The 21,550-nt window shown below is 40.2% G+C and overlaps 1 protein-coding gene across 16 annotated transcripts; it reads left to right on the top strand.

Moving 5' to 3' along the window:
- Positions 1-864: 864 nt before the first annotated feature.
- LOC108903445 (myosin heavy chain, muscle) lies at positions 865-21,381 on the top strand. 16 transcript variants are annotated; one of them, XM_018705638.1, is made up of 24 exons: positions 865-1,150; positions 1,410-1,553; positions 2,612-2,768; positions 2,832-2,859; positions 2,949-3,147; positions 3,204-3,267; positions 3,323-3,421; positions 6,159-6,262; positions 7,237-7,374; positions 7,433-7,702; positions 8,938-9,108; positions 10,205-10,384; positions 10,443-10,590; positions 10,847-10,899; positions 11,631-11,836; positions 12,289-12,406; positions 13,060-13,323; positions 15,125-15,334; positions 15,949-16,835; positions 17,342-17,420; positions 17,662-18,837; positions 18,897-19,805; positions 20,238-20,290; positions 20,934-21,024. In XM_018705638.1, the coding sequence occupies exons 1-23, from the start codon at positions 944-946 to the stop codon at positions 20,274-20,276; spliced, it is 5,850 nt and encodes a 1,949-aa protein (XP_018561154.1). In that variant the 5' UTR covers positions 865-943; the 3' UTR covers positions 20,277-20,290; positions 20,934-21,024. The 16 variants fall into 16 exon arrangements, with proteins under 16 accessions (XP_018561154.1, XP_018561155.1, XP_018561152.1 ...); XM_018705639.1 differs by lacking the exons at positions 1,410-1,553; positions 10,847-10,899; positions 12,289-12,406; positions 20,238-20,290 and adding exons at positions 1,604-1,747; positions 11,035-11,084; positions 12,682-12,799 and having other exon boundaries at positions 20,934-21,381; XM_018705636.1 differs by lacking the exons at positions 6,159-6,262; positions 10,847-10,899; positions 12,289-12,406; positions 20,238-20,290 and adding exons at positions 6,421-6,524; positions 11,035-11,084; positions 12,682-12,799 and having other exon boundaries at positions 20,934-21,381.
- Positions 21,382-21,550: the final 169 nt, after the last annotated feature.

The raw sequence follows: 21,550 nt of genomic DNA, 5'->3' as shown, positions 1-21,550 counted from the left end.
TATTGCAAAAAGGAAGGATTTATTGCTTTTTTTTTAACTTTTATTAATTCCGAGAAAATAAGACATTTTTTTTAGGGTACTTCTACTTCTAACAAAATGCAAACTTTCTATGCCATTGATTTTATCTCGAAAGGAAATTCCGTGAACTTTTTTTGAAAAATGGGTAGTTCTAGAATTATTTTACATTTTGTGGAGATGAGTTAGAAGATTTTTATTTATTTTATGAAACCATTCTTGCCTAACCTAAAGCTCATTCTCGTACAAATAAAAAATTCAAAGCACGTGCCACTGTATCACGTATTTCAGTTAGGAAAAAAAAAGAAAAATACATCTTTGATATAATTAAAAAAATTCAAACTAGGCAAAAGGCTAGTTTTCCTAAAAACGTTATTGCTGTTCTTGAGAGGAAAGAAACCTAAGTTTTTGATCTCTTTATGCTGTTGACGTTTCTAGACACATATTTTCTTTATCTTCAGAAAAAAACTGAAACTGTGTCGTTCTCTTGATTTCTGTGGATGAGTCATTTCTAACTTCTCATAAATCTCTCGCTCACACTAGAATTCTATTAGATTTGTCGCGTCTTCCGTATCTGCCCTATGTCTCTATAGGGAGCTAATATCCTACTGATTAAAAAAAAGATAATTTCAGGTATTTCCATTACCTGGAACTTAGAAACGACCTGTCCACAAAAACCAAATACCAGAACGACATGGGCCAGTGTACACAACAAATATAAATACCAACCAGCGGACTTAATCTCCAATTTCAGAGTTTCTTCTGAAGAGGAGAGCCTGTAAACCAAGTTAAAGCTTGCCTGCTTGTGCTTTTGCTAATCCTCACTAGTTGAAAAACAACCAAGTGTGTTCAAAGAGCGTATTTTTTTCATAGGAAGGCTCTAGGGCTGTTAAACGTGTCTCGATAGCCCCTCAAAAGTCCGTACACCATGCCTAAGCCCGCTGCACAAGAAGGGGACGATCCCGATCCAACCCCATACTTGTTCGTTTCTCTTGAACAGAAACGTATCGACCAGACCAAGCCCTATGATGCCAAAAAGTCGTGCTGGGTACCGGACGAAAAGGAAGGTTTCTTACTTGGAGAGATCAAGGGCACCAAGGGTGATCTTGTTACCGTTGGCATCCCCGGAGGAGAGGTAAATACCAACCACTTTAGTACAAGTCTTTTAGGTGATAAATATCACGTTTGGTCATCATCTGGTATTTTCCCAGTGAGATCATGATTCAACGTTTGCGAATGTTGATGTAACGTTTTTTGATCTTCATAATCTCATTGGATAAGTGCCAGTGTTTTCAAAATTCTAGAGTTTGATGAAATAAACCTGTTTATATTACCAAATTAGTTTTAAAACGAAATTTTACCATCACATGTATTAACTGTGTTTGTGAGAGTAGGAAAAGACATTTAAGAAGGAAAATGTGCACCAAGTCAACCCTCCAAAGTACGAAAAGGTCGAAGATATGGCCGATTTAACCTACCTTAACGACGCATCTGTCCTACACAATTTGAAGCAGCGTTACTATTCCAAACTCATCTACGTAAGTACTTTTATACTGCTATTAAACCTTGTTTTTCTTCTCTCGCACAGGAAAAGGCCTTCAAAAAGGAACAAGTGACCCAGGTCAACCCGCCCAAATATGAAAAATGCGAGGATATGTCCAACTTGACATATCTTAATGACGCTTCCGTATTACATAACTTGAAACAACGTTATTATAACAAACTCATCTACGTAAGTCAGGAAAGGTTTTCTTTTGCCCTCTCGAGACCTTCCACTGGGCAACTTGGATTTACTCCTTCCAGTGTGTTATATTTTTCAAAATACTTGTCCTTGTCCCCATCGAAAGAACGTCATGGGGATGGAAATAACTCCTTTTCTATCCTTTGTTTATAAAATTCATCGATCCCTGATTGAACTAAGGGAACCTTTGAGTATGACTAAGTCAAAGGAAATGTATCCTGTCCTTGTCCCTACAGAAATGTATGTAGGGACTGTATTCAACTGGCAAACAAAGGCAATATGGAATTTGCTGGTTTGCCGCTTTTTCCCATATTCTTCTCTTACGCTTCCATTCATCTTTCTTCATATTAAAGACATATTCCATTTCACATCATTTCCCTCTACATAACAATCATTCAACACCCTCTTAACACAAACAAAGATTCCCGCAAAATTACGATGATGGGAAGTATAACACCACCAGAAAACTCGTTTCCATTCGACAATCATTTAACCACATTTTTCACATATAATCATTATGGTAACCATTGGGAAAATGGTCTTACCCAGCCAGATTCTTGGAACTACCTCTAGGATTCATCATCGAGTTCCTCATAATTAGGAACACTTGAGGAATTCGTGGTTTACCTTTTTATGACACTTTTACCTGTGCTATACGTATTTGGTCCTTGTGTGTTGTAAATGTACCATATTTTACCAGAATATGATAGAATATGGTACAATGAAACAATGAAAAAATATACATAATAGCTTCTCTAGATTATATTCACCACGCATATTATTGTGTATGTTTTTCCATGTGTTGCTGAATGTTTTGTACGTAGTCCTTTGTTATCACATGCCCAATACTTGCAGACATACTCTGGTCTTTTCTGCGTTGCTATCAACCCCTACAAGCGCTTCCCCGTATACACCAACCGTTGTGCCAAGCTATACCGTGGCAAGAGGCGTAATGAAGTACCACCACACATTTTCGCCATTTCTGACGCTGCCTACGTGAACATGTTGACCAGTAAGTATATATAAGCTGTTGAAACTATGAAATTATTCTAATGGCTACCTTCCTCCTTTACAGACCACGAAAATCAATCTATGTTGATTACGTAAGTATCCCAAGAAAACTTGTGGAGAAGACATTATTTTCGGTCTTTCTCCACCACCGAGAGTTACTAATTTGAATTTCTGCCCCCAGTGGCGAGTCTGGTGCCGGAAAGACTGAGAACACGAAAAAGGTAATCGCTTACTTCGCCACCGTCGGTGCCTCGTCCAAGAAACCAACCGAAGAACAAGCCAAGAAGGGTAACTTGGAAGATCAAGTCGTACAAACTAACCCTGTTCTTGAAGCCTTTGGTAACGCCAAGACTGTCCGTAACGACAACTCTTCTCGTTTCGTAAGTTACGGACGATTCTGTTCCTCTTAGAAATATCTAATTATGCACTTGTTTAGGGTAAATTCATCCGTATCCACTTCGGTCCTACCGGAAAACTTGCTGGTGCTGACATCGAGACTTGTAAGTTTGGAAGGGAAGTTTAGTGAATGACTGGAATAACGACTTGTTTTTGCAGATCTGCTCGAGAAAGCCCGTGTCATTTCTCAACAGTCACTGGAAAGATCTTACCACATCTTCTACCAGATAATGTCTGGTGCTGTCCCTGGATTGAAGGGTAAATTATTTTGAGGTTCTTACACAGTATAGGGGATATCCACCAAGGATCTATAATTTATTTTATTAAGTTTACTAAAGGCTACCAAAATATTTGCTTCGCCCAATATTTACGAAAAATTGGTGGATGTCCAACTTAAGAATTGAAAAAAAAATCAGTCTTTATATTTTATTTTATTTCCAGGAGGATCTTAGAAATATAGAATACTGTTAATAATTTACCGAATGTACCTATACAGGGCGTCTAATTTCTCTGTTCCAAACATTCTACTTTTAGTTTTCAAAAAAAATTTTTCTGTATGTTAGCACTAAAAAATGTGTTTCGCAAATTGTTACAAAATGTCTACATTTTCGTTTATTTACTTCAATTTCTTCGAAAATTCAGCGGTTTCTTTTGTAGTGGTTGTTGGCATACTTTCCATTAACAGATCTACTGCAACTTCTTCAATTTTCAGTTCAACTAAGGAGAATATTTTCCATATAATGTAATATGTCCTCTGAGTATGTGTCTTGCTGTTAGGATTTTTCATAACAACTTTTTGCCTTCAATGTTTTGCATTGTCACATTTAGCAGTTCTTCTCTTCTAGTCCCATGAACGCCCATTATTAAAATAATATTAAAAAAAAAACATAATTAGAGAATATGATAACTGACTACTTTTAATAAAAACTGTTTATCAGGGACTTCTTGTATAAATGTTTCTATTTATACTTTCGTTAAAATCTTAGACCTCTTTGGACGATCTTCAACAGATTTACTTTTCAAATATGCCATCAGTTTTGAGAATTCTTTCCTGTTGATGCTTTCAGAACAAAGTTGCAAAGCTCCTTTTGCATAAAACTATTACTTAAACTAATTGTCCAATCAAATTAGATTTTTACGTGCTAAAATTTAGTTCACTAAACAAAGACAAGCAAAAATTAGGAAATTCTGTAGAATTAAATAAACTACTTTGCCCCAGCTCAAGGCTTTATTTTCATTAAAAAAAGAACTAAACATTTTAGAAAAAAAATCTATCTTTGAAACGAAAAAAGATTTTTTTACGAAACTTTCAGAATATGTAGTCTTTGGCAAGTAGAATAAGTATATTTTTGTAAAATTTTAAAATATTTGGCAGTTTTTGCAAAAATGGAGTTTTTCGAAAAAAATATATTTTTTTCAAGTTTCAATAAATCATACAGTAATGCACTCACGTGACCCATTTTGGGCTTAAAATTTTCGCGAAGAGTTGTACTTTTCCATGCAAATTATGCACGCGTTGCAAAATAATTGAAAATATTCGAAAAACTACCGAAACTTTGACTTTTTTTTTTTCGGGTTGACAGATGTAGATCTTTTCCTTATCGTTGAAATTTAATCAGATTGGCATTACTGCCGTTTGAAACCTAACATTTTTCCACAAATTAAAAAAAAAATTGTCCTCTGACCAACTGGAGACGAAATTAAGTTATTATTTCAACGATAAGAAAAAGATCTACATTTTTCGACCCAAAAAAAGAAGTACCTTAAAGTTTCGGTAGATTTTTCGCATGTTTCCAATTATTTTGCAATACGCGCACAATTTGCACAGGAAAGTACAACACTTAGAAAAAGTTTTAAGCCCAAGATGGGTCACGCAAGGGCATTACTTTATGGTTTATTAAAACTTGAAAAACATTTCTTTTTTTTTTGAAAAACTCAACTTTTGCAAAAACTATAAAATATTTTGCAATTTTACAAAAATGCACTTATTGTACTTGCCAAGGACTACATATTCTGAAAATATCATAAAAAGATCTTTTTTCGTTTTAAAGATACGGAAGTTTTTTAAGAAAATGCGATTTTTAGTCGTTTTTTGCAATAACAAATCTGTTTACCAATTCACATCGGACTGGGCTTAAAAGTTCTACAACTTTTGTATAAAACGTTTTTTTTTCTAAAATGTTAAATTTTTTGGAATGAAAAAAACTGTTGTTTGCGAACTTTGGACGCCATTCTGAAAATAAAGCCCTAACATTCAGCAGGGGTAAACTAATTCATTCAATTCTACGGAATTATTCCTAATTTGTACGTGTTTTTGTTTACTGAACTAAATTTTGGCGAAAAAACAAGGTATTTTCGACAATTTGACTAATATAACTATTGGAACAGAAGGAATGAGACGACTGTCAATATGAACTGTAACATTTATATAAGAGACTTGTTATTTTGAGAGAACAATGTACAACCACTCTACGACCCCGTTCTTAACACCTCGCTTTACTTTTCAAAAATCAGTTACATCTAAATTTCTTCACTGTTTATTCAATTCCTTGAATTACTTTACAATTTTTAACCGTTAAAACATCATCAACTTACACCAAAGAAATCCTAACACCCGCACACCCAACTTACTGAACATTTTCCCCAACCAATCGTTTCTAAATGTCTTTACAAATCTAGAGAGGTGTCAATTGTCTAACGACGTGCACGACTATCACTATGTGTCTCAAGGAAAAACTACTATTCCTAACGTGGACGACGGCGAAGAAATGCAACTGACAGATGTAAGTGGGTGCTGGAAAAAAAAACAATACCCCTTCGGACGCGAGTGTGTTATTGTAAAGTCGTAGAAAGTTGTTTTGTACCTACCACGTATTGTTCTTGAAAGTGTTACAACTGAGACGGATGTAACATGTTCGTCTACCTATCCCTTGTCTCTGTAGATTGTAAAGTCGAGTCGAGACGCGACTGAACTTGTCCTTTTTTTACCCTCTAGAAAAGTGTTTGTTGTCCAATAACGTGAACGACTACTACTTCGTATCCCAAGGAAAGACCTCAATTCCCGGTGTAGATGACAACGAAGAAATGAGATTGACCGATGTAAGTCTCTTCTAGCAGAGCACTAAGCATACCTACTTCGAACGAGCACTCCACTATCTCTTCTGTCTTTCTTTTATGTGTCCTAACTTTCATTTTCTAGTACTAAACCCCGGGAAGCGGCTATGCCTAGTATAAACATTCACCGTTGTGTGTTCTAGAGCTGTGTAGGTTGAGTCACAGAATCAGCGATTACCCTTACATTTGCCAAGGTAAAACCAGAATACCAGGCGTCAATGACTTCGCAGAGGGACTTGCCACCGACGTAAGCAGTTTCATTGAACGCCCTGTATTCAGGGAGCACCGATATGCTTGAAATTACAGACGAAGCAGCGGCAATTGGCTATACTAGGCATATCTGGCTCCCTGATGCTGCATGAACGCCGACAGTACGAAACGACGCCGACTGACAAAGTGACGACATTTTCTCACACTCGCCCTGAACCATTCAAAACCATTAAACACGTCACTTTTATGTAAATAGTTTTGAAATTACAGGAAAAAAAATGGTACTGTTATGCTGTATATTTTAGCTTAAAAGCAACCGACTGTACATATTCAAAATTTCATAACCTCTTCATCGATTTGTGTAGATAAATGCTTGCTCTCCGACAACGTCTACGACTATAATTATGTGTCCCAGGGCAAAATTCAGATTGCTGGAGTAGATGATAACGAGGAAATGACGTTAACGGATGTAAGTAAAAAAGTGTACCTAGATATAATTTGTATTGTTCTCATTTCAACACGATGTTTGTTAACGTCAAACCCTTACCGTCAATTTATGTCGTTACTTTAAACCAAGACCTGACCTCTTTGACGATTTAATGCTGATTCATTCCTTTCAAGCTTGTGTCTGTGTTCGACTAACCGAAAAGGGTAAGTTCACTCTTGCTGTATATACGATACATCCAAATGTAAATAGTGTGACATCACAAACACGCATATTAGACTCTTCATTCTCCGTCTCCCTGTAGGAAGCCTTCGACATCCTTGGTTTCACCCAAGAAGAGAAGGACAATGTCTACAGGGTTACCGCCGCCGTCATGCACATGGGTTGCATGAAGTTCAAACAGAGGGGTCGTGAAGAACAGGCTGAACCAGATGGTACCGAGGTGAGTTAAATCTACGTCGTATTTTCTCGTTGATGTATCGATAACGCGTGATTTATAGGAAGGTGACCGCGTCGGCAAACTCTTGGGAGTCGAACCAGCGCTTCTATATAACGCTCTAGTCAAGCCCAGGATCAAGGTCGGTAACGAATTCGTTACCCAAGGTCGTAACGTCGCCCAGGTCAACTACTCTGTCGGTGCCATGTCTAAGGCCATGTTCGACAGAACCTTCAAATACCTCGTCAAGAAGTGTAACGAGACTTTGGACACCAAGCAGAAGAGGCAGCACTTCATCGGTGTACTGGATATCGCCGGTTTTGAAATCTTCGACGTAAGTTGTGCAAAACACACCCTCACTTTCTTAAATGTATCAAATCTGTTCATGGTGGACCTCTCACTCTACAAATGCGTATATTTTTCTCCGTTAAATCTCAAAAAATCTGCTCCCTTGTGTTCATTGAATCAAATGGTCAGTTCAACGTTTCTGGAGTTTCGAGTCCCATGATTTGCTCATATGTTTTTATAGAAAAGAACTACAAATTCCATTTTTTTAACGTTAACTATCCGAAATGTTACCTCAGGAGAATTGCTCCCATTGTTTTGCATTATTTTTAACAATATAGAAATGTATGTTCAAGAGATTTTCCTTTGAGTGGTTTTAAACCAAAACATATTTGAATGGGCTAAGGGTCTTTTGAGATACATGGTGTTGAAGTTCGATGAAATTTGAACTGAATGGTCTCTGTCTTTAATAACCTTAACAGATTTATTACTGTGCCAGTTTAGATAAGTTTTTTCTTTAATTGGGTAAATTGTAAAGAAGTTGCAAGTACAACTTCCCGTATCTTGAAGACACTTAATTCATTAAAACTATTTGGTGCAAAATTGATTAAGAAACAATCTCCTGAACATAAACTTAGAAAACACCCTTGTTTATATTAATTATGCCAATTTTTGAAGAGAGAAAAAGAAGACTCATACACTACTTCTTTAAGAATGCAGGAAACTTTAATAATGCTTTAATCTAAAGGTACTCTAGAGAGATATTTCTTTTTCTCTTCTTCTTTATGGAAATCAATTTTCAGATGAGCCATATGAGTACAGTTTATAAAAATTTGTAATTTACGTTCTATTTAATTTGCAAAATACTATGCTTCTTGCGATATGAGCGCTGTTTATCAACATTTTATTCTACTTTCTATTTCATTTGCGAAACACTATATGCTTCTTCTAATACTGACCCCTCTTTTCCTCTGCGCTTCAGTATAACGGCTTTGAGCAGCTTTGCATTAACTTTACTAACGAGAAGCTGCAACAATTCTTCAACCACCACATGTTCGTGTTGGAACAAGAAGAGTACAGCCGAGAGGGCATAGTGTGGCAGTTCATAGATTTCGGCATGGACTTGGCCGCTTGTATCGAGCTTATCGAAAAGGTTTGCTATGCTTTTTAACCCCTAGACGTCGCCGAGACGAAGGTAAGGCTACTAACAGCACCCGCAAGGCTCGCGTCGCTACGACACAGTGTTAAAAGTGAGGCTAATACATGTAATTGTCCCCTGTTTAGTTCAACGGTTTCGAGCAACTTTGCATTAACTTTACCAATGAAAAATTGCAACAATTCTTTAACCACCACATGTTCGTACTCGAGCAAGAAGAATACAAAAGGGAAGGTATCGAGTGGACCTTCATCGATTTCGGAATGGACTTGGCCGCTTGTATCGAATTGATCGAAAAGGTAATTTTGTGTAGCAGGTCGCGGCAGGCAGAGCAGACCAGAGGTTTGGCGACAGCGCGTTTTGTTTTATGTGTACATAACCGAAAGACTTTTGGAATACAGACGGTCCAGGTCTTGCCCCACCCATTTTGAGTATTTGTAGAGTATAAACTTACCCCTTGTGCCCCCTACTTCTCTCGATTCCACCCAAAGAACAGGGATGCGAATCAATGCCTTTGTAGTTATTGTGTTTGTTTGTTTTTTGCATATTAGTTCAACAGCTTTGAACAGTTTTGCATCAACTTTACGAATGAAAAGTTGCAACAATTCTTTAACCACCACATGTTCGTTCTCGAACAAGAAGAATACAAAAGGGAAGGTATCGAATGGACCTTCATCGATTTCGGTATGGACTTAGCAGCCACTATCGAACTCATCGAAAAGGTACAGCATCGGTGACCGAGGACGCTTCCTACCCACCCGAACATCCCTTAAATGTCCCGAGCTTCGCTTATTAACGGTGCTAACACATTTTTAACAAATACCCTTACAGAACAGGGTAGATTGAGTTGGCTAACAGTGTTACTTACAGTACAACAGCTTCAATCAACTGTGCATAAACTACAGCAACGAAAAAATGCAGCAGTTTTACAACCACCACATGTTCATCCTGGAACAGGAGGAATATGAGAGAGAGGGTATTCCTTGGACTTTTATCGATTTTGCCATGGACTTACAGCCCTGTATTGACTTAATAGAAAAGGTACTTTTACCCCCATACTTATTATCGGAGCCCCCACAGCACATTTATTCAAGTGGTAGTATATGCACAGACACGAACAAATAAGTTTGCACCAAATCCTTAGCACTACACGAGGTATCGTATTAACGAGGAAAAACTTTCGACTTTATGCTCAGATGAAGCCAAAGTCGAAAAACTGCACGATCTTATGAGACGAGTAGCAATAAATTTCCAGTTGATCTTATCAGAACGTATTACCTGTTTGGTGTTCTACAGAAAACAAGTAGATATTTTTGTTGTCTCACAGATCAGTAGCAGTGCTTGTTCCCAAGCTCCCACAATACCTCTTTGTAATATATTCTCTATTCCCACTAGCCTATGGGTATCTTGTCCATCCTTGAAGAAGAATCTATGTTCCCCAAAGCCACCGACAAGACCTTTGAGGAGAAACTGAACACCAACCACTTGGGCAAATCACCCAACTTCCAGAAACCTAAACCACCAAAGCCCGGTCAGCAAGCTGCCCACTTCACCTTGGGCCATTATGCCGGTAATGTAAGTATAACTTCGATTCGTATTTCCAGCGGTTCGGTAATTCTGTACTCTGGCCTAGGTACCCTATAACATCACCGGTTGGTTAGAAAAGAACAAGGATCCCCTTAACGACACCGTTGTCGACTTGTTCAAGAAGGGCAGCAACGCCTTGATAGTAGACATCTTCGCCGATCACCCCGGACAATCCGGTGGTGCTGCTGAAAAGGGTAAATATGTAGTTTACTATAACATATCACCACTTAATCCACGTTTCAGCAAATATATTCTTCTGCGATTGTTAAAAGACAAAAAAAATTAGACTGCAGTGGTAAAAGAATATTTTTGAGTTCGTATTTAAAACGAAACAAAATTAACTTTCAACACTTCTTTTATAGATGATTATGTCACATTTCCCTCCCCTGAAAGTGATTTTACTTTTCTTCCGTTCCTTTACAAATTTTTGATATATTTTTGATAATTTAGGTGCAAAGAGAACCAAGGGTTCTGCTTTCCAGACTGTATCCAGTTTATACAGGGTAATTACATTTCTGCTCTAAAACAAGACGCTGAGCTGAAGTATTTACCTTAACACCCTCCTTCCTTTCTTACCCCAAAACACATCCCCTTTGTATTGTCTCGCAAAATGCTTTAACTGTTATGCTTGTGATTAGGAGGTCGTAAGAAGGGTGGTGGTTTCGCTACTGTCTCGTCCTCTTACAAGGTACGTGGTAGAAAAAAAAAATCACGTTATTTAGTTTCAATATCACCAAACACCCGACAGGTTTTATCTTGTGGAACTGGTACCAACCGATACACTTTGTACCAAAAATTAATCCAAATTTTAGTCTCGTAACTAAATCACTTCAAATATAAAGTTTCCAAGACCTTGGACACTACCGTACACCCAGTATGGTTCATCATATATGTTTTAACCAGAAGAACACCCGTACAGGTTTTTCTTTATAGCGACTGGTACAACAGTACACCTCATGTACCAAAGTCATCAACAAATTCTTCGAATTCATATTTTGAACTAGCCAAAAAAGCGGTGATTATGTTCATTTTTATTCATACTTTAACCACCAGAAACTTCAAACAAATACACGACGGGTACTTCTCGTGTAGAAATTTGATAACAATTAACGAGTGAAGCCTAACCTACTAAAGTCGTGCTTTCACCAGCTTAATGCTACTAAAACATTAAAACACTAACCATTCATCAAGCTACGTACTGTTTACTGATGAACTCCTGTCTGTACTCCTATAGGAACAATTGAACAACTTGATGACCACCTTGAGGTCCACCCAACCTCACTTCGTCCGTTGTATCATTCCCAATGAATTGAAACAACCCGGAATGATCGACTCCCACTTGGTAATGCACCAGCTGACATGTAACGGTGTACTTGAAGGTATCCGTATCTGTCGTAAAGGTTTCCCCAACAGGATGGTGTACCCAGACTTCAAACTCCGGTAAGAACCGAATCCACACAAACCTACCACTTCTAAATTGGTCATCAACACAGACAGGCGTATTTGAAGTGATAGGTTTAATCCAATTGTAAATGCTGTATGAAAGTAAGAGTGGTGACACTGTTTCATATATTTTTTTATCACTTAGCTACATGATCCTAGCTCCAGCTACAATGGCCAAAGAGAAAGATCCCAAGGAAGCTTGCAGAAAATGTCTCGAAGAAGTTGGCTTAGATGCCGACAGCTATCGAGTTGGACATACAAAGGCAAGGGGTTTTATTTTTAAAACCTACACCCCTGTGCCTCGTCTGCGAAAATTGTATCTAGTTTTAATGTTTAGTGAAGGTCTTGCATGTTCTTTTGTAGCTACCCCAGGTATCGTCGAGAGAATGATTGTTAGAAAACGTAGTAGTAGTTAGTACGATGTCCATGTGATGATTTTTTACCTTTAGTTACAAGATTTTGGATCCTGCTGGTGCTAGTAAGGCGTCTGACCCCAAGAAATGCGCCGAAATTATCTTGAACGCCACTGGTCTTGACAGTGAACTGTACCGTCTTGGTCACACTAAGGCATGTCCCTTTAGATTATTGTTTTGTTTCCTTTGCCCCTCTTAAACGTTGTTTCAAGACAAACAATGGTTCTGTACACCTTTTACCTTTGTCTCTGGACGGACAATGGTTGTTACCTTTGTAAGCCTTTTTACTGTTGTCTTTGGACGGACAATAGGTTTTGTGTAATACCGAAAGGGTCATGAAAGACTTGTGTGACTTTTAACTGTGTTATTATGTACATATTAAAACCCTTTTCCTTACTTTTAATTTGTTTTCTGTCCTTGCACAATCAGATACAAAATTCTGGCTGCAGCTCAAATAAAGGACAGCTACACACCAGAGAAAGCTGCACAAATTATTTTGGATATTGTCGCGCTAGATGCAGAACAATATAGATTGGGTAAAACCAAGGTACAATAAAATATACTTCACTATATTGTACTCTTAATGCTTACGATTAACATTTGGCGAATTCCACTTGTCAACTAGACAAGTGTATACGAGTTTTCACAGAAATGTGCTAACCGCTCAGCAATAACATGCGCATTGCTTCTCAGCCCTTTGTGGTACTGGTGAGAACAGCTTCTAAGGAATCGGTCAACGCCTAGAAGCTAGCTGTCCTCACTCAAGTCTCCACAAGGGCTTCCGCTAACAGAGATGTCACCGTATAGGTATTCTTCCGTGCCGGTGTCCTGGGTCAGATGGAGGAACTTCGTGACGAACGTCTTGGCAAGATCGTCACCTGGATGCAATCCTGGGTGCGCGGTTACCTCTCGAGAAAGGAATTCAAGAAGTTACAGGAACAACGCTTGGCCCTCCAAGTGTGCCAGAGAAACTTGCGCAAATACCTCAAGCTTCGTACCTGGCCATGGTACAAACTGTGGCAGAAAGTCAGGCCACTCCTCAACGTCACCCGAATCGAGGATGAGATCGCGGTGAGTATTTTATCTCTGCGCGGGTTCTGATGTGGGCTCGTCTAATAAAATCGTTCGAGGAACGGGGGATACATGGAACAATCCTTCTGCGCGCAACTTTCGAGCGGGTTAACCGATTAGGACACATAGAACCAACTTTTAACCGTCGAAATGTTATGGAAAATGGTCACAAAATTAAGGATTAAATGTAGAATCTCAATCATTTTCATCTCAATCTCATTTCGTCATATATTTTCCAAAAAAAACAACTTTATGACCTTACTTAGTTGAGATTAGGTCTTTATGGTCATATATTGCCATGCAAAATTTCACTTTACATAAAAATTATACTCTGTTGGTTGTCGCAAAAGAATAAGAATTAACCGATTTAGATCAAGTTAGTAAAATTTTACTAGCTTGAGAAGTTATCTGCCTTCAGAATTTCTGTATTTCAACTTAACACTTACTAACATAACTTTTTAAGGAAACTTGATATAAAGTAACTTGATCTAAATCGAATAATTTTCATCCAAGAAATATGGACCCATGTTTACGAATATTCTTTGTATTACGGCTTTTTTACGTAAAATGAAATGTTACATTAAACACAGTAAAAAATCTAACCTCAAAAAAGTTATGCATAAAATGTTAATAGGACAGATCGTAGCTAGCGACCTCTAGATGGTCATTACATTGTTTTTTTGGAAAAGATGACTAAAATTTTAAGGAATTGTCTTTAAAGCACTGTACTTTAGAAACAAAATATCATAGGAAAAAATATTTTCGAGTTTTGGTGTTCCATCAATCCCTGCATTTATGGTACTTTTTATCGGTCGCAACTCGGCAGCTTTCGTAACAGCCGAAAGGGGGCCCAAAGTTTATGAAATTTCGGACTCGATCTCAATCCTAAAGACCTCCTAAATCTTATAAAACACTCTTTTACTAACAGTTTGTTGATTAAAATCCGTTCGTATAACTCCTCTGGCTCTATAAAGAACTTAGTTACGGTTTAAATTCACGTGAACAGTTTGCGGTCCACTGATTTGCTCAATAACTTGCGGTTTTTTCGAGTAAACGCCATCGCGTCGAGTCCTTATTAGAACATTTCCAGAAAAATGGACGGCTAAAAATAAAACCCGCACGACAGCGTCACCTTTTGATATGTTGGAATCACGCGGTGCACACACCTGGGTGCACATTTTTCGCTCGCGATGCAACGCACATACATTTTTTCGCAACATTTCCAAAAATCCCGAATGTTTTTGTCTGCGGTTGACTTCGTCTTCGGTTTCCGTTAATGGGTGAGAACGCAAAAATAAAACTGAATCATTAACGCGACTGTTTACAGTTGCGTCTCGCCCGAATGGCTCTCCGCATAAAGTCCGACACCCGTTGTCGAAATGGTTGTTGTAATCGACGCGAGTGTTTATAAGACGGTAAACACGGATTTTTATAGCTTAACATAAAATTACCTGTCCTATATTAATCTAAATATATAACCTCCCTCCTATAAATCTGTCATCGAGTTATGAGGCATCGCATACTTTTCTAATCTTTCATCGAACCCTCCCATCCGACCTACGCACGTCTCTACATCCTCTCCACCAGTAAGTCCACGCTTTAGTCTTAGTCGAGACATAGTGCGGTGCATCCGAGAACGATCCTAGGTCTTCTAGGTACTGTTGGAAACCTCTTACAGTATCTTCGAGATATACGACCGATCCGAACGAAATCCTTTCAACAAATCGAAACAGTTATAACAATACACGACAAAATGGTCGACATTGATTACACATGTCCTAACAAGAAGGAAATTTTGCAGAAACTGGAAGAGAAGGCGGCCAAGGCCCAGGAAGCCTACGAGCGCGAGGAAAAAGCCAAGAAGGAACTAGAAGCCTTGTACGCCAAGCTCTTGGCCGAAAAGACTGAGCTCTTAGCCACCTTGGAAGGAGAAAAGGGTAACCTTTCCGAAACCCAAGAGAGGGCCGGCAAGCTCCAGGCCCAGAAGAACGACCTCGAGTCTCAACTATCCGTAAGTACAACTTTTCTTTCAATAAATTAGACTTAAATTCCATTAACTGACGGAGATTTATTCTAACGAGGCACTCCAATTAGCGGGAGTGTCATTAACGCGAAACAGAAACCGGCATTAAATTTATTTTTGGAGCGTCATAAATCAGCCTTCGCGCGGCGTATTTTTACAGTTGTGCATGTTTTGCCGAATATTTCCACGAATCTGTTTTTATATTTAGAAAAATTTAAATCCTCCAGTTTATGATGTAAACTGTTTTGATACCTGCACTCGAAATCTTTTTATAAGCGGGATATTTTTACCCGAACCGTCGTTTATCGCACCGATCGCTCTTGGAAAAGTATCAATGCTTTCTTTCACGACTTGTTTTTTATCCGGCCTTATTTTAATATCACTTGGCCCGCTCTCAACTTAATAACTAGGTGAGATAATTTCAGCATTACGAAAAAAACACTTTATTGGATACGGTCCAATAAACAGGTGCAATGCCGTGCATAATTTGATGAAATCGATTAGTATCGGCGGATCTACTCGCGCACGTCGACTATATTTAGCTGTTTACTCATTTAAACTTCTATATTTAAGCAGACTAAACATTCTCGAAATTCCCGCAGGAAACTCAAGACCGCCTCAGCCAGGAGGAAGACGCCCGCAACCAACTCCAGCAACAAAAGAAAAAGTTGGAGCAGGAGGTATCCGGCTACAAGAAGGACATCGAAGACTTGGAACTCAGCCTTCAGAAGTCCGAGCAGGACAAAGCCACCAAGGACCATCAAATCAGGAACTTGAACGATGAGATCGCCCACCAGGACGAGCTCATCAACAAGCTCAACAAAGAAAAGAAACTCTCCGGCGAGAACAGCCAGAAGATCGGCGAAGAACTCCAGGCGGCCGAAGACAAAGTCAACCACTTGAACAAGGTGAAGGCCAAGCTCGAACAAACCCTCGACGAATTGGAAGACTCCCTGGAACGCGAGAAGAAACTCCGCGGCGACGTGGAGAAATCCAAACGCAAGGTAGAAGGCGACTTGAAACTCACCCAGGAAGCCGTCGCTGACTTGGAACGCAACAAGAAGGAACTCGAACAGACCATCCAACGCAAAGACAAGGAAATCTCATCTCTCACCGCCAAACTCGAAGACGAACAATCCGTGGTTAGCAAGCAACAGAAACAGGTCAAGGAACTCCAGGCCCGCATCGAAGAACTCGAGGAGGAAGTCGAAGCGGAACGTCAAGCCCGCGCCAAGGCTGAGAAGCAGCGCGCTGACTTGGCCCGCGAGTTGGAGGAGCTCGGTGAACGTCTTGAGGAAGCTGGAGGCGCTACCTCTGCTCAGATCGAGCTCAACAAGAAGCGTGAAGCTGAACTTGCCAAGCTCCGTCGCGATCTCGAGGAAGCCAACATCCAACACGAAGGTACCCTCGCCAATCTCCGCAAGAAGCACAACGATGCCGTCTCCGAGATGGGCGAACAAATCGACCAACTCAACAAACTCAAGGCCAAGTAAGTTAAAACGCCGCTTCAAACATCTTTTTCTTCCTAGAAAAAAAATATTTACACGTGTTTCCCATTGAAATTATTTATAGCGGCTTTCTCATGATTTAAAAATAATATTTCGCTTGTTCCGAAAGACATTTTCCTAAAAATAACGGGATTACCTAAAATTCGCCAGTGAATCACAAATAAACGTATTTTCGTAACATATGGTTGTTTATGAATCACCGTTACACAAACGAATCCACAGAAATACTTTAAAATATAATCAAATTTAGACAGACCACGCCTATATACATGTATTAATAACATTTTCATCTAATGTAGGGCTGAAAGGGACCGTGCCAGCATTTACTCTGAACTTCAACAAACTCGTGCTGCCGTAGAGAATGTCGGTCGTGATAAGGTACAAAGGTCTTTCAAGACCCCTGTACTGTACTGTCGTTGTCCCTCCACCTGCACTTAACCCATGACTGTCTTTGCGTTTGTGTAATATAATTAAATTTATTCCACAGGGCTGAAAAGGAAAAGGCTCAATACTTTGGTGAACTCAATGACCTCCGCGCATCTGTCGACCACTTGGCTAACGAAAAGGTACTAGGGAAACCGCAGAGTGGATAATTTGCCTTATTTTTTTATTTTAGCTAGCTTAGTATAGCTCTCAGGACCACTTACCACTTAGATGCAGTCTACTACTACAGTATTTGCTTCATTAATGCGTTCATATTTTATTCAATCGCTAATATCCTTCTCTTTTAACCCCAGTAAGTCTTGTGGCTTTATGTGTCGTCCACCTATAACAAAATTGGATTATTAATCGATTTTTTTTTGCTAGGCTGCAATTGAAAAGGTATCTAAGCAATTGGGACAACAACTCAACGACGTCCAAGGCAAACTCGACGAAACCAACCGCACTCTTAACGACTTCGACGCCGCTAAGAAGAAGTTGGCCATCGAGAACTCTGACCTCCTTAGACAACTCGAAGAAGCTGAATCCCAGGTATCCCAACTCAGCAAGATCAAGGTATCCCTTACCACCCAATTGGAAGACACCAAGAGATTGGCCGATGAAGAAGGCCGCGAACGCGCCACCCTTCTCGGCAAGTTCCGCAACTTGGAACACGACTTGGACAACATCCGCGAACAGGTCGAAGAGGAAGCTGAAGCCAAGGCCGACATCCAACGTCAGCTCAGCAAAGCTAACGCCGAAGCTCAACTCTGGCGCCAGAAATACGAATCTGAAGGTATCGCCCGCTCTGAAGAACTCGAGGAAGCCAAGAGGAAACTCCAGGCTCGTCTCGCTGAGGCTGAGGAAACCATCGAGTCCCTCAACCAGAAGGTTGTAGCCCTCGAGAAGACCAAACAACGATTGGCCACCGAAGTGGAAGACTTGCAACTCGAAGTCGACCGTGCCAACGCCATCGCCAACGCCGCCGAGAAGAAACAGAAGGCCTTCGACAAGATCATTGGAGAATGGAAACTCAAGGTAGACGATCTCGCCGCTGAACTCGACGCCAGCCAAAAGGAATGCAGAAACTACTCCACCGAACTGTTCAGACTCAAGGGAGCCTACGAAGAAGGACAGGAACAACTCGAAGCCGTCCGCCGCGAGAACAAGAACCTCGCCGATGAAGTCAAGGACCTCCTCGACCAAATCGGTGAAGGCGGCCGCAACATCCACGAAATCGAAAAGGCCAGGAAACGCTTGGAAGCCGAAAAGGACGAACTCCAAGCCGCCCTTGAAGAAGCCGAAGCCGCTCTTGAACAAGAAGAGAACAAGGTACTCCGCGCTCAACTTGAACTTTCTCAAGTCCGCCAAGAAATCGACAGGCGCATCCAAGAGAAGGAGGAAGAATTCGAAAACACCCGCAAGAACCACCAACGCGCTCTCGACTCCATGCAAGCCTCCCTCGAAGCCGAAGCCAAGGGTAAGGCTGAGGCCCTTCGCATGAAGAAGAAGTTGGAAGCTGACATCAACGAACTCGAAATCGCTTTGGACCACGCTAACAAGGTAATATAATCGTTTCCCATAAACAACCACGTACTGATATACGTTTTTTTTTTTTTCAGGCTAACGCTGAAGCCCAAAAGACCATCAAACGCTACCAACAACAGCTCAAGGACACACAAACCGCCCTCGAGGAAGAACAACGCGCCCGTGACGAGGCCCGCGAACAACTCGGAATCTCCGAACGTCGCGCCAACGCCCTCCAGAACGAACTTGAAGAATCCCGCACCCTCTTGGAACAAGCTGACCGTGCTCGCCGCCAAGCCGAACAAGAACTTGGTGATGCTCACGAACAACTGAACGACTTGGGTGCCCAGAACGCCTCCTTGTCCGCGGCCAAGAGGAAACTGGAAACCGAACTCCAGACTCTCCATTCCGACCTCGACGAACTCCTCAACGAAGCCAAGAACTCCGAAGAAAAGGCCAAGAAGGCCATGGTCGACGCTGCCCGTCTCGCCGACGAGCTCCGCGCCGAACAAGACCACGCCCAGACCCAGGAGAAACTCCGCAAGGCCCTCGAAGCCCAAATCAAGGACCTCCAAGTCCGCTTGGACGAAGCCGAAGCCAACGCCCTCAAGGGAGGCAAGAAGGCTATCGCCAAGCTCGAGCAACGCGTCAGGGAGCTTGAGAACGAATTGGACGGTGAACAGAGGAGACACGCCGACGCCCAGAAGAACTTGAGGAAATCCGAGCGCCGCATCAAGGAGCTCAGCTTCCAGGCCGAAGAGGACCGCAAGAACCACGAACGCATGCAGGACCTCGTAGACAAACTCCAACAGAAGATCAAGACTTACAAGAGGCAGATCGAGGAAGCCGAAGAAATCGCCGCCCTCAACTTGGCCAAATTCCGCAAGGCACAACAGGAACTCGAGGAAGCAGAAGAACGCGCGGACCTCGCAGAACAGGCCATCGCTAAATTCCGCGCGAAGGGACGTTCCGGATCAACGGCCAGAGGAGCCAGCCCTGCACCAGTAAGTAGCCCCTTTACACACTCCCTACAGATACACTTTGAAAACAATCGTTAAGAAACTGAGGCAATTTAATTTAATACGTCTATTCTCTAATATATTGCACCTTTAAAAAGAAGTACTAAAACCTGTTTTACATTTAACTATTTTTGGCCAAGAAAGACAATTCTCTATATTTGTGGCACCTTCTTATACATTATATTAACAGCAAATCATAATAGTAAAATGTTGGTTTAATACATTTGGATGGAAACCAAAACATTGCAAAAACAATTGTCAGAATTGTAGAATGACAATAGAACCAGTTCTATTGTCTCCGATTTTTTGGCTAATTTATTGAAACTGAGGTACAAACCTAAATGTAAAATAGGTTTCACCTAACCACAACTACACACTAGCCCCCAACATATTCTTGATATTTTCTATCTTTTCAAGCCGAAACAGGCACCACGTTTGGCAGTTCAATTGGAGTAACTCTATATAGCTTTGTAAGTCATGGGTTTTTCGATGTTCCCGTGATAGTCCCCTGTTCAGTTCACAGTTTCTACAGAAAGAACCATTTCAATCTCTGGAGCTGTACTGTATTTTTATTATTTGCCGTATATATTTGGACGATATAACGGAAATTTTATGTACACCAGTAGATTACAGACCTAGAAATCTGCTTTATAAGTTCGCGTAATGAAAAAAAATATGATACGAGAATAAAGCGAATTTCTAGGTCTCTTTCCCCTAGTAGTTTCAGTGAAAGACCATGAAATCTGAAACTAAAGTCAGACCTCTGTCTGATCTCGCTCCTCACTGTTTTGTCACTTGTACGGAGAAATCTAGAATGGTTGAATCGACATCTACAAATATTTTGTGCCATTCAGTTTAATTGCAACGTTATCAGCAACGATTTATCTACCTGAGCTATTCTGAATGGTTTAAGATAATAAAACACACCTATTGTCAAAATATGAAAAAAAGCGTGCGTAAAATTCAAAGGTTTGTCAGTAGAAGGTAATTTTGAGTAGATGGAAATTAGTTTCGATGACGTTTAGGTGCGATGTCGCTTTCACTTATTCTGGATACTCCCGGTCTTATATCCGTAGTGTTTCGAGGAGTCTAACGTGTGTTTTCGCTTTGCAGAGACAGCGCCCCACATTTGGAATGGGAGACGCCCTTGGAGGACCTTTCCCTCCCAGGTTCGACCTAGCCCCTGAATTGGAGTAAACCTAGCGCTGTGTTATGATAACTCAATACGAACATTTACGCGTGGAGTTACCACCTAGTCCGCGCGCTTAATTTTACTCACATTTATTTTAATTATTTTTTATTTTCGTTCTTCTTTTTTTTTTTGTTGAACATTAGGAAAGTATGATTCCGCTGTCAAATTACGTAAAAATGTGCGAGAAGTAGGAGAAGAAAGGGATATTCAGAGACACGTATTTACCACCTACAGCCCTTTGGTCTCTTGGTTCTCACAAAGCCAACTTTGTATTTTTTAAAAACTGATAGGTTCTAAATTATCGTATGTGTGACATGTTGTATGATATAAGGCACCAATAAACAAAAAGTTATATCGTTATCGTATTTATTTTATGAGTGTTATTTTACAATTATTATCCTTCCATTATCATTCTTTACACTCTCTGTATTTATTTTGTTGTTTATTGTTATAATTTTATTGTAAAATAAATAGATTATATTAATTTAATAATATGAATTTCATTCCAGAAACCTTTCAAAACAAGCGCGAGAGAATT

The sequence above is a fragment of the Anoplophora glabripennis genome, unplaced genomic scaffold (assembly GCF_000390285.2).
Source record: "Anoplophora glabripennis isolate ALB-LARVAE unplaced genomic scaffold, Agla_2.0 scaffold82, whole genome shotgun sequence".
Classification (NCBI taxonomy): Eukaryota; Metazoa; Arthropoda; class Insecta; order Coleoptera; family Cerambycidae; genus Anoplophora; species Anoplophora glabripennis.
The sequence above is the reverse complement of the archived record's forward strand: the minus strand, read 5'-3'. Positions and strand labels throughout refer to the sequence as shown.

Excerpts from the sequence above, each read along its gene's own strand:
- LOC108903445 (XM_018705628.1), top strand. The coding sequence starts at position 944 with ATGCCTAAGCCCGCTGCACAAGAAGGGGACGATCCCGATCCAACCCCA. Across the intron at positions 7,703-9,360 it reads CCGGTTTTGAAATCTTCGAC|TTCAACAGCTTTGAACAGTT; the intron begins GTAAGTTGTGCA and ends TTTGCATATTAG. Across the intron at positions 10,385-10,442 it reads TGGGCCATTATGCCGGTAAT|GTACCCTATAACATCACCGG; the intron begins GTAAGTATAACT and ends ACTCTGGCCTAG.